The 13,693-nt window shown below is 37.4% G+C and overlaps 1 protein-coding gene across 1 annotated transcript; it reads right to left on the reverse strand.

Annotated features, from left to right (window-relative positions):
- Positions 1-10,244: 10,244 nt before the first annotated feature.
- LOC122064220 lies at positions 10,245-11,674 on the reverse strand. Its single transcript, XM_042627939.1, has 2 exons — positions 11,473-11,674; positions 10,245-11,233 (listed from the first exon to the last, which is right to left on the reverse strand). Exons 1-2 carry the CDS (start codon positions 11,672-11,674, stop codon positions 10,245-10,247), a joined length of 1,191 nt encoding a protein of 396 aa, XP_042483873.1.
- Positions 11,675-13,693: the final 2,019 nt, after the last annotated feature.

Here is a 13,693-nt window from a genome sequence, read left to right on the forward strand (position 1 = left end):
ACTTAGCTACAACTCTTTAAGTTTGAAGTATTATGTTATTCTTCTTCTCACAATTATTAGCATAGTAGCTACTCTTTGTCTTAGACAAAGTTGCAGTTGAAAGCATTCCTTCTTCCTTTTTTCACGAATTTTTGGTAGTCAATCGGTTGATTCTTCTCAATAACATTATAGTAAGTCGGTTTTTCATCTCCTACAATGTTGCACTTGTTTGATTTTCTCTATCCAATAGCGTTGTAGCTTTTTGTATGAGCTTTCTTATCTTTCTGATGTGTTTGTGTTTTTTCTTGAAACGGAACTTGGAAATCATTGTTGTTTATCTATAGATATAATGTTGGGACTCATCCAATCTCGCGTTTGAGACAAATCTCAATGGGCCATTGAGCTAGGGACCTTTGCCCTTTATTGCTTGTTTCCGAATAGGAACCAGAACCGGACCAGAACTGGATAGGTCAAATACGAGTACCAATTTTCAGAACCGAGATGGGACTTGATCCGGTTCTGGATCACACTAACAGTCCTTGGAACCAAAATCGGAACCAGACCGAGTACCTGGTTCTAGACCGATTGACATCCTTACTTATTTCAATTTAATGGGAAAAACTAAGATCTAAACAAAAAAGGGAATGAAGAGATGAAAAATGAGGGATGAGAAATGGAAAAAAAGATGACTACTAAATGATGAAAAATGAAAATATAAGATGGTGTCATGGTGTGTTTGGCAACAATGGTTAGCTCAAAGTAAGATCATAGTAAATACGTGGGGAATCACTTGAGTCTGTGCATGCCATTGCTTTCCCACATTAATGTTGTATCAAAGTAAGATCATAATAAATATGGTAGACACACATTTTAATCCCTGTTCTCTGCCATGTTTTTCATGCCATAATACTTGAGAGCTCTCTTCTCAACCGATTTCTACTGTTTAGCAAACGTGAATGCGATCGCCGTTGGTACTCCAAGATAATAGTGTGGAGTATCAGTTTGAGTTCAAGGAATCTCCCCGCATGTGAAATGATTTAATCACTTCAAGTACACTGTTTATGTGACATGACTTAAGGGGATATCTTGAAACTTATTTTTTAATTTCTTATTCACCACCTTACACATGGCATGTAAACAACATAAGTGAGATGAAAAAAACGTGGCGTATTACTTCTTTGCGTGGCACTATATGACGTTTCTGTTTTTTCTGTCTCTCTCAAGCACTAAATTCAGCCTTGTCTTAATTTAATGGAGTTAGTTACATGAATCTAAAAAAAAAAAAAAAGGAATACCAAGATCTAAACAATAAAGGGGATGAAGAGATGAAAAATGAGGGATGAGAAAAAAAAAAAAAAAAAAAAAGATAACTACTAAATGATGAAAAATGAAAAACATAAGATGGTGTCATGGTGTGTTTGGCAACAATGGTTCTCTTCAGGAATTCCTTTAGAGTTCTGTTTGGAAGATAATTCATTGTTACAGAGAAGCAAACCCTATTGCTGATTATCTTGCTAAGTTGGCGACAAAGTATGAAACCTCTACTCTAGTAGCTGAATCGCCTTTGTCAGCTCCGGAGGAGTTGACAAATGACGATTTCTCTAGACCGAGGTTTAGGATTTCCTAGTTTGCTTCTTAATTTGCATCTCAGTAGTGAATTTTATTAAGTTTTTGTATGATTTCTTTGATCCCTTTCTTTCTGATGACAATGTCGAAGGTGGATAAGGATTTAGAGGAGGCGTTGTGATTGTGATACTGACTTGTTTCTAGTGATTTCTTGTACCTATTTCTGTTCTTTCTTATTTTATTAATATAAATAACCTTTTACCAAAACAAAAAAATAATAATAATGGACATACTGAAGGAGCTCCATAATAAACATGGAGTATGAGTTCAATGCATGGACTTACATGGCCTACGATAAGGTCTTTGATTTCTTGCATAGCTTGTCAATTCTTGTACAAATGCATTAATGCGGATCATTTTATTTATCACATAATTTAATTCTTCTTATTTATAAAATATTTAACAATTAATAACCTTTGCGTGCACGGAGAGAGTGGTTTTAACACTTGCGGGAGGGAGAAAAGGGAGTAGTTATCCATTGTTGCTACTTTTGGGATTAACATATAAAAGTTGATTAAAGCCCTAGTTTGGTGCTACTCGTGCTACCACAGATTATTGCTCTAAGGGGCTTTGATGGCCTCAAAGAAGAAATCACTGTGAGGTTGGTTCTCTGCCCCACACGAAGAGGTATAAGAATCCTTAGAATAGGGAAACCCTTAAATAAGGGAAGAAAAATATAAATTATTCTTCTAACTTTGTGGTAGCATTGTACGGTCATGAGACTTGGTGCATATGTAATGTCAGCATGTCCATAGTTAAAACATTATAATAAAAGGAACAATTTAGACCCACGGGAGTAGTCAGGCCGAAGGGTTAGATATCCGTTGTTATCACAAAAATAATAATAATAATAATAATAATAATAATAATAATAATAATAATAATAATAATAATAATAAAAGAGTTTGATTGGGGTAGATAGGGTAATTAATAAGGATGGTTGTAAATACCCTCAAAACCCCCCCCCCTTTTTTCTTTTTGGTTTAAGGAGCGTAAGAACAATATTTTTTACCTCAGCCATACTTTTGTATAACAAATGAGTTTAGAATACATCCCTCCTAGATTAAGACTAGGTTCAATTTCAAAATCCGGTAACAATTAATTGAACATCATTCTTCAGCTATGCTAACTGAAATGTTTGGAGAGGGGTGATTCAAAAATGCTGCCCTACTTACAATCCTTTACCTTCATTTGAAAGAGAATGGAGATGGATCATTCAAGAGTTCAAATGCAAATCGATCCATATGCAATCTTGCAATTAGAGTGGTATTCTGTAACGTGGCGTATCGCCTTTAGTGGGGAAGAATCAAGGGAGACCTCCTCCTCCTACCATTCTTATACTCAAATCTAGAGTATAATTGAGTCTGAGATAAGAACTATGATTAACCATCTTCTTGTTTCGGATGTTGATTATAGACATATTGCCTCATCTTAGGGATTATGGATTAGGCTTTTGTAGCCTCTTGTATAGGGATTTTCCCCTTGAGTGTTTTTTTTCCTTTAAGAAATTTTTATTCACCAAAATAAAAGAAAAAAATGACACCTTCAAATTATATAAATTTTTTACTATTCACGATTTATTTATTTTAAGGGGGATAGATAATGGAATTAATTAAGAAGGGAGGAGAGAGAAGAAAATTGTACATGCGAGTGGATCTTGGCCCTATGGCACAGAGAAGGCCCAAAGTATAGGGCTTACCATTACAACACTATGAGATCCAATAATACCATAGAGACACCCCAATCATCCATAAGCCTGCTATTCCCGTTAGATGGCTTTCCTTGGGGTGTGGGGACAACACCTTATGGATGATGTGAAATGGGTTTAGAGGGTACAGCCGGATGGAGAGGAACCAAATTTTTTTATGAGCATATCAAGCATACCAAGCATATTGAGATTGACTATCATTTTGTCTACCATCATCATACCTGTGGCATTCTACACTTTCCATACATTTCATCCAAACATGATTGTAGCTAATGCAAGTGTAGGAATAGATTACATGATATGTATTGTGTATTCCATTTGAATCAAGGAAAATAAACCAATAATCTCCTCAATTAACACTAAATTATGGATTCTTGCTGCCGTCCCGTGAATGTAACCCATAGTGTGGTGAACCACATAACTCCTTGTGTGATATTTCTTTTGCCTTATTTCTTCGCTCAAGGCCAGCAGTAATATATTAAAAATGAATGAAAACACTAAGGTTAAAGTCATACAAGAAAATTTAAATAAAGACTAAACAAACTCAGCTCCCTAATTCACCTTCGGCATTGCCATTAGTAGCCGAAGATGACAAGACTAATGGAATGACCTACTCTTATTGAAAAAAAAAAAGCTTATGAAAACCGAAATCTCTTGATTTCCCAATTGTGTCACATTCTATCTCTTTATTTGAGGATCTTGGTTGCCTATCCTATCTGCTAAATTCTATTACCAGCCACATGCTTTGCCAGATTATCAGCCACAACATGCACTTCTTTGAAGCAATGCTGATTTTCTTTTTTTTTTCTTTTTCCTTCGTCATGTGGTTGTATATCTATTTTTCTATCTTACTTGCACAAGATCTTGAAATTATTTGTATGTATACATTTGGTTAATTGATTGATGGGTACATTGACTGTGGCTTTCATCACTTCAATTGAATTGGGTTGGGTCAGTCAAAAAAACTTCAATCACACGTTCACTGGTGTAATCAGTTTCATTGTTTCAATAAGCTTTTAATCATCTTAAGCCTCAACTATACGTTTGATAGCAAAGCCCTTGATTGAAACTTTGGGTGCATATCTATCAATATGGATTCTGGGGTTTTCTTCTGCCCATCAGTTTCACTGAGACGTATGCACTGCATCAGCTGTGGAAATCAGTGGCGGGCCTGGCGGCTACAGCTCTCCCACTACTCTCTTGTCGCTGTTGCTTGCCATTGCCATGCCCATCACCCTCCTTCGTTTCTTGGTTTAAAATATTATCAGAGAGAATTGTGAGATCTTATAAGTATTATTATATTACATAAAAATTAAATAAAGATAGCCTAACTTGCTTCTCAAAGAGTAGATTCACATGCACATAGTACAGATGCAATTAACGGACTAATGCAATGGATTAGTAGAGAGAGAGAGAGGTTCAATATCTTTTCAAAGATAATAGTGGTCTTGTAATTATATTGCATAAAGGTCAAAGAAAGAACCTAAGCAAGCTTCTCAAAAGTCAAGAGTAGATTCACAGGCACAAAACTCAGATTCAACGGAGAGAGAGAGCGAGAGAGAGAGAGATATATGTTTGTCTTGAGTTTTCCATTATGGGCTTCTTTTCTTTGCACGTGATTGGTTTTTTCTTTCCACGTTAGGTTAAAAAAAGTCTGTCCATTGTCATTAAAGCTTACGATTCAGTACTTAAATAAGAAAATTAAAAGAAAAAGAACTCATCAGTCAGCAACACTACAAAATTTGTGGGCCATATGTTAGACACACAATGACAAGTGGAATTATAAAATTTTCAAAAGTGGCGGTCCTCTTCATGTTGTACTGGGATGGCACTTGGGACTAACCTACCAATTTACTTGGAATTGAGATAACAAATTTTACCATTACCCAAACCAAAAAAGAGGTAACAAATTTTATTATAAATAGAATGAGAAAGAGTTGTCTGACTGAGAGCGTGAATTTAGGATCAATAAAAACACTTGTAAAAAATAAATAAGATTATAATTTTTATATTTCATAAGAAGCGGGTCAATCATTGTCTAAGATTATGTGTCTAGGCACAATTTCTAGACATGCTTTGTTTTTCTTAATAAATGTTTTAAAAGAAACTGATGTTTCAAAGAAATAATTTATTTTACAACAAGATAGATTAACTCATTGTATTAGGTCTCTTTGTATCAATTCACTAGATTGAAAAACTTGATATTTTATTTTTCTATAGGTTTATTTTTCATCTATATTGTTTTTTTTTAATTTATTTTTTACTTAAGATCAGTAAATAATTTAAAAAAAAAAAAAAAACGAAGGAAATGAAAAGATGCCTAAATGGAAGATATAAAACAAACTCAGCCACCAACTCCACTTTCATCTATATTGTTAGCTTTGTCTAAGGCCATTGAAGTGTCTTGTAATGTTTTGATTTCGTTGGCTATTATTTGCCTCTCTCTCTCTCTCTCTCTCTCTCTCTCTCTATATATATATATATTAAAAAAAAGAAAAAAAAATCACAAAACATTATAATATTTACTGAGGTTCCTCACCTTCGACATTTTCATAGGTTCATTCTTCACCTATATTGTTAGCCTTATCTTAGGCCATTGAGGTGCTTCTCTTTTGAGTTGTTAGTTGCCTTTAACATTGGGTAATAAATATAAAATAAAAAATAAAATAACCCCAATTACTACTATGGCCGTACAATCAATGTCAGAGTGGTACTAGGTCTACAGTAAGTCAGGTCCCCCTCCCACCACACTACCAATAAAATATATATGTATATATATATAATAAAAAAAGAAAGAGAATGAATAGGAGTCATCGTTCTTTACTCTTGACTGCAGTCGTTATCTGTAAAGCTACTCAATATTATAAAATTCTATTTTAATTTACATTTCTAATAATTACTTTCAATTCCTCATAGCTTTTCTATTAATGGAGTTATTCAGGGGTTGATGGATTTGTAAGTTAAGAAAATATTCATGAATGATGAGTAATATTAATAATTAATTACATGTTAAATCAAGAGGAAAGAAGTAAGGTGGCATATGCAAATTAAGATGTTGAATAAAGAGACAATTGAGGGCGGCAGCCATATATGCATGTGAAGAGTGAATAATGAATGAATGGGCTTATGGATCCATATGAATAAATCAAGAGTTGTACCGACATATCATAGCTTTATTGGTCATTTTAAAATTTGGAAATGTATATAAAATCCAAATATGGTGGATGGCCCGTACCCATCTCTATTGAAGACCAGACAATAATAGAAGGCAAGAATCAGACCTAGATGATGATCAAGAAGGATTAATGGCCTTAATATTGTGTTGTGGGTTTAGTTCCTTACTTCTAATCCTACTAATGCCTCCATGATCAATTGATTGTGTCATGTACTATGTATCATTCATTCACAAGCTCATTCAATTGCATTCACACCCCTTCTACCCCCCTTCCCCCCTCTCTCCTTTTTTTTGCTAAATATAAAGAAGATTATATTAATCAAGTAAAATAGATGTACAGAATGATTAATGCCCAAGGATATCCGGATGGACAAAATACAAGATCATCTGAAATTTCACCTTCCACATGACCATCAGTAGAAAAAAAAACAATCCATAAACCACTAATAGCACCCACCTAAGGCATTTCCATCAACAGGACACTAAAGGCAGCTAAAAAAATAAAAGTAGATCCCAATTGCAAAACAATTAGTTTGCAATCTATAGGACAGTCTTCCCTCAAAGACTCTTTTGCCCTTCACCCTTCTTGAAATAGTAGCCTTAATATAGTAGTGTAGTGACAAGTATGGCCTACTGGACCACGTTACGCTTCTTGTGGGTCCTTATGTGAACGTTGGGGTGAGCCTATATATATATATATATTTTTTTTTTTTTTTGATTGATTCTCTGAGAGTGTATTGTTAAATTGTTAAGGGATTTCCCATTACTGTTGGCCTCGCCAATAAAAGGGGGCGTGGGTGGTCTTCTTTCTGTTGATATATATGATTTAATCACCTAATCATTCTTTTTCCCTTTTTCTTTTATTCTTTAATACAAATCTACTTTTAGCTGAAAAAAAATCTATCATTCTGAGATTCAGCTTAGTAATAAGAAAGATCTTTGAACTAACATATGGACCGTATGTAATGGTAAAGAACAATATGCTAAGCAGTGCAATAATTGAGTTCATTGATATGATGTCACACGTACAATCATACTCAATTTTATGAAATTTTTTAATCTTAAAATAGATTGACGTTCTTTATAATTTTATATGACTGGCGGAATTTTCATTATCATCTGTCTCAAGGGTGTTTGCAGTCTTGCTATCATCAATTATCATGGAGAGATGACATCCATGTATTCTCATTTCTCAAACCCCAGTAGCCTTCATTTGACCCATTGGTCAAATTAAAAGGCATCCTCCCTTGGAACTTGAAAGGGTGCATTGCTTTTCATTCCCACGGTGAGATAGACGAGTATTATTGTGGCTAATTTTCAACTAATCACCTCATTCTCACGAACAAATAAGATATTTTTTTCATTTCATTAAATTTTTAAAGGAACATAGTACATAATTAGATCAAATGAGGATGTAAATATCTAAATAGCACCTGTATGGAGGCTTCAAGTTTTGAGCCAATCATGCGGTCCATGTGACTATTTAGGTTAAAGGCGTAAATACCTGTCATATAAAAAAAAATAAAAAAATAACGATCATCAGTTAGATGATTAGTTTTTAGTTTGTATCCGCACTGGTATGTTGAGAGAGAAGCTCATGCTGTGGTTGAAGAAATTAACTCGAAAATGAAAAATAATATATATATATATATATATATTTGTTCGGAGATGATATTTTTATTTTCACCAATGCATCTATAATGTATGTTAAGAATCTTAATTGTTTTCTAGCAAAATATCAAAAATTCTCAAGGCAACAGATCAATCTGGAAAAGAGCAAGTTATTTATGGGGAAGATCCCAGCTTCAAAGCAGGCAATTGTAGATGTGTTAAGTATTCTTATATGTTATTTTCCAACAAAGTATTTGGGTGTGGAAATTTTCAGAGGAAGAGTTAAAAAGGAGAACCTGATTCATGTCATAGACAAAGTTAAAAGTAAACTTACTGGATGGAAGGGGAAAATTCTATCCATGGCAGGCAGGGTGGAGCTAGTTAAATCAATTATTTCAGGGATGTCGGTCCATAGTTTTTCCGTTTATTGGTGGCATTTCTCTCTGCTCTCTACTATGGATAAGTGGATGAGGAATTTTATTTGGTCTGGAGAGGTGGATTCTTCAAAGTCCATTATAGTGGGTTGGGACCAAATTTGTAAACCAATGGATGAGGGTTGTGCATGTTGCGAGATGTCAACAAAGCTATGCTTTGTAAGATGGTTTGGAAGATAGAGCATGAAGATTCTACTTTATGTAGATTTTTGAAGGCCAGATTTGTTCATGCTAATAGATCTTTCAAAAAGGGGTATAGGGCGTCATCCATAGGGCCAAGAATAAAGAAAATGTGGAGTTTTGTCTCCGCTAAGGAAAGGTGGATTGTAGGTAATAGATGTTCTATAAACTTTTGGAAAGACAGATGGATAGGGCCATCTTCCATTGAAGATATAGCTGACCTGGACAGGAACCTATTCTCTAATGCTTCTACCACAGTAGATAATTTCATTGAGAATTTTGAATGGAAATTTCCAGCTATCAACTCTACTTTGCTTCAGGGAATTTTCAGGTCGGTTAGGGACATCAAAATTCCTACTTACAATTGGGAAGATAAATGTTTATGGAGTCTTAATATGGATGGTCTTTTCAGCACCCGATCTGCGTGGGAGGAGATCAGAAGGAAATCCTTGAAAGTTCCTTGGGAGTTCATAGTATGGTGTAAGAAGTTGTAGCCTAGATTCAGCACATTTGGCTGGCGTCTGGCCCATGAAAGACTTCCGATAGATGCTGAGGTGATGAGAAGGGGTGTCTCTTTAGTGTCAAGATGCAACCTCTGTGGCCATGGAGTCAGTGGATCATGTTTTCCTTCATTGTCAATTCTCTGTTGTGATATGGAGAGAATTATGTGAGTACTTTGGAATTTCTTGGAGAAGGCAGTCAAATATGGCTGATTTCCTCCAATGGTGGAAGAGGAAAATCAGAAATACAAATTTAAAAGAGGCATGGGTTATGGGGCTGGTTATTACGGCCTATCACATCTGGAGAGAGAGAGGAATAATCGCAAATTTGAGGGGAAGGAAAGACTAGCCCGGTATGTTATAGAGATGGTTAAGGGGGATAAAAGGGAAGGTGATCCTTATACAAAGGGGATGATTGGAGGACTTGGTGTGCCATAGGAAACTTGGCATCTCTGCAAAGTTAAGACCTTGTAAACCAATTTTGGAGGTTTTTTGGTATAAACCGCCATATAAATGGGTCAAGATGAACATTGATGGCAGTTCTTTAGGAAATCCGGGAAGAGCAGGGGTTGGAGGCATTTTACGTGATCACATGGGTAGAGTCGTTTTTTTTTTTGCTAGAAATCAAAATTGTATTAAAATGGAGAATAAAAAAGATATAAAGGTACAGCAAGAAAAAACTGAAGCTAAAGAAAGGACCCCACCTTCGGCATTGCCATCAGCAGGGTCCTCCAAAGCTATCTACAAAATCTAAATCTTGGTTTGGAGAAAGAATCCCATCTAATCTCCTCAATAATATGAGTAGGAAATTCCTCCATGGTTCCAGATAATCCTGTTTTTGCAGCTGATTTTGCAAGGTAATCCGCAATTGGATTGGCTTCCCTGTAGCAATGAGAAATCTTCCAGGAAATAGAATTGAGGTAGTGCTGTAGAGAGAGCCACTCTTGCAGGGCAAACCAAGGGAGAGACTTGCCTTGAACAGCGGTGACTACTGCCACAGAGTCAGATTCAATCCACAAGTTTGTAATCCTTTAACCCATTGCATGGCGGATACCATGAAGAAAACTCATGAATTCTGCATAGTAGTTCGTACTGATGCCAAAGAAATGCTTGAAGGAGAATATAACTTTCCCATTGGAGTCACGAATGACAACCCCACCTCCTGCTCGACCAAGGTTCCCCATGATACTACCATCAATGTTTATCTTTGACCAGGCGAGTGGAGGCTTGCACCAAATGACTTCAAGAATGGAGGGAGGGTCGCCTGGAACTGCATGCAACCCTAGTTTCCTGCTGCAAAGAAGATCAGCAGTAGTCCGAATGACCCCTTTTAAGTTGAGATTAGACTCCTTAAGCGTTCTCAAAATTTTCATGAATAGCAGAGAGGTATCCCTACTCTTACCACCATGCCATCGATGATTCCTTTCTTGCCAAATGGTGTCGGTCACTATAATCAAACCAGCCGCCCAAGGGTCCTTTACCGACAAAATTTTTCGCTTTTGATTCCACCAGGATATCAAATCAACAATGGAGGATTGATCCTTCCAAAGCAAACCAAAACAGCTCAAGAAATTTTCCCAAAGGATCCGAGAAACACTACAATTTAAGAAGAGATGGGGCAGAGTCACAGAGTGAAAACCGCACATGATGCATTTGGAGGCTAAAGAGATCCCTTTTTTCCTAATGATATCATCAGTAGGAAGCTTCTGGTGACACAGACGCCAGCCAAAAGTTGACTGACGAGGAGAGAGGCCTTTCATCCAGACTAGCTCATGCCAAGGAACCTTGGGATTTAGACGGCGAATATCATTCCAGGCGGAGAAAGTACTGAATTGACCAGAGGTAGAGAGGGTCCAAATACATTTATCTTTTATGTTACCTCTAGGGATATTGATAGTTGAAGCAGCTAAAAAAAAATCTTGAAGAAGAGAAGATGAAACCGTGGGGAAGTTCCACTCATTATTGTCAATAAAGTCCGCAACTGTCATGGAGGAAGATGCAAACAAATCATCTCTCAAACCTGCTTTTTGTTGAAAAGATTCAGAGTCAACCCATCTGTCTTTCCAGCAGTTTATAGAAACCCCATTACCTACCACCCATCACTCTTTGCTAGAGACAAGAGACCACACTCTCCAAAGGCCTGGCCAAATGGTGGAAGATTTATACCCTTTCTTAAGCTCCCCATTTTTCTTCAAAATCGAGCATTAATAATGCTGGACAGGGCTGATGAAGAGTGTCTTATATTCCATACCTGCTTACAGAGAAGAGCTTTATTGACATCCCTCATACGCCTAATTCTCAGCCCTCCTTCTTGTTTAGGCTTGCAGATTGAGTCCCAACTAACTGTAACTCCTTTGGCTGTTTCAGGATCGCCACTCCAAATGAAATTCCGCATCCATCTCTCCATGATGTTCAGTAAGGAGTTAGGCCACCAGTATACAGAGAAGTTGTGGGACGGCATACCAGAAATAATAGATCGAACCAGATCCACCCTACCAGCCATGGAGAGGAGCTTTCCTTTCTAACCAGCCATCCTTCCTTTAATTTTATCAATCACCGGGAGGAGAGGTTCACGAGTGACTCTACCCTTGAAAATTTCCACTCCCAGATATTTTGTAGGGAACTTGCAGATGGAGATTCCAAGGGTATCAGAGATGAGTTGCTTCCTATCTAGAGAGATCTTCCCCAGGAAAAGCTTACTCTTGTTGAGATTGATTTGTTGACCGAAAAACTACTGATACTTTGTAAGGAAGTCATGAAAATGTCTGACATATTTGATGGAGCCATTTAAAAAGAAGAAAATATCGTCTGCAAAGAGGAGAAAACCTGGCATTTGGACACCACGAGGACCCTTGATGGCTTGTAGTTTCTTGTCTTGAAGCATAAGGCGGATTCCCCTACACAGGACCTCCTCGGCAAGGATAAATAAAAGAGGGGAGATGGGGTCACCCTGACGCAGGCCTCGCTCAACACCAAAGAATCCAACCGGACCTCCATTGAGCAACACTGAAATTCTGGATGTACGAAGAATAACCTTGCCCTTCTGAAAGGCGCCTTGCTCTTCTGAAATGAGCTTAGGGAGGAGAGAAGAGAGTCTTGTGGCCATAACCTTGGACAAAATTTTACAGAAAAAATTTTGCATGCAAATCGGCCTAAACTTGTCCAGAGAAGTCGCACCTTCCATTTTCGGGATGAGAACCAAGAAGCTATTATTGATACCTTTAGGAAGGGTTCCAGAGCTGAAAAAATTCTTCACAGCACGGCAAACATCAAAACCAATTAGCTCCCAACAATGTCTGAAGAACGCACCAGAGAAACCGTCTGGGCCTGGAGAACTATCAGGGTCCAGGTCCCATATTGCATTCTTGATCTCTTGATCATTTGGGATAGCTTCCAATCCTCTAACATCAAGCTCGTCAAGGATATGGGGAATGCAGTCCAATAGCGATCCATGCTCAAGGGTGGGGCTGGCTTTATGGATAGCCTCATAGTACTCCTCAACATGAACAGCCAAATCATCCATACTTGATGTAGTTGTACCATCAGTTTTTTGAAGCGAGCGAATCGAGTTCTTCACCCTTCTGATTTTCGTAGATAAGTGGAAAAATCTAGAGTTTCGGTCTCCGTGAGAGAGCCATCTATTTCTTGCTTTTTCTGCCCATAGCTTTTCATGGTCAAGGAGAGCTTTCAAGTATCTAGATTTAGCATCAGCTTCCAAATTAAAAAGATGGTCATCAATACCATAGGAATCTATCTGAGATTGGATTTGCTGAAGGTCATCTTTTGCGGCTTTTAATTCCGCATCTAGGTTTGGGAACACTGATCTTGCCCAGCTCCTGAGGATAGGCTTGAGGCGTTTCAGCTTAAGAGCAAGAGAAAAAATAGGATAGCCATCCACAGGTTCACTCCAAGATTTATTGACCACATCCATAAATTCCTTATGGTCCATCCAAAATCGTTGGATGCGAAAGGGGCAATTTGCAGGTTTCAGCATTGAATCCGAGGTAATGCACAGGGGGGAATGGTCAGAAGAAAAACGCTGCATCACCTCCTGGGTACAGTCATAAAAGTGGTTTATCCACTCTTCATTACAGAAAGACCTGTCCAGAACAGCCAAGATATTCCCACGCTTCCTGTTATTCGTCCAAGTAAACTTATGCCCGTGAGAAGGAACTGAAATCAGGTTGCAAGCATCCACAGCCGCATTGAAGTCAGACGCAAACCCAAGATTAAAGGTGCCCGGACCCTTTTTTTCGTGCGAAAAAAGGGAGGCATTGAAGTCACCTGTCACTAGCCAAGGAGAGGAGCCAATTGGAGTCGCTGCAAGAGCCATCCATAGCTCTCTTCTAGAAGCTCGGAAACAACTCGCATGTACAAAAGTTAGGTAAATAGAATTGTTTCTCCAATTTATACATAGTGAAATAAACTGGTCAGACATGGAAATAATAGTTGGTTTGGTGAGAGACCTCTTCCAAATGAC

This window comes from Macadamia integrifolia, unplaced genomic scaffold, assembly GCF_013358625.1.
Source record: "Macadamia integrifolia cultivar HAES 741 unplaced genomic scaffold, SCU_Mint_v3 scaffold1563, whole genome shotgun sequence".
NCBI classification, from domain to species: domain Eukaryota; kingdom Viridiplantae; phylum Streptophyta; class Magnoliopsida; order Proteales; family Proteaceae; genus Macadamia; species Macadamia integrifolia.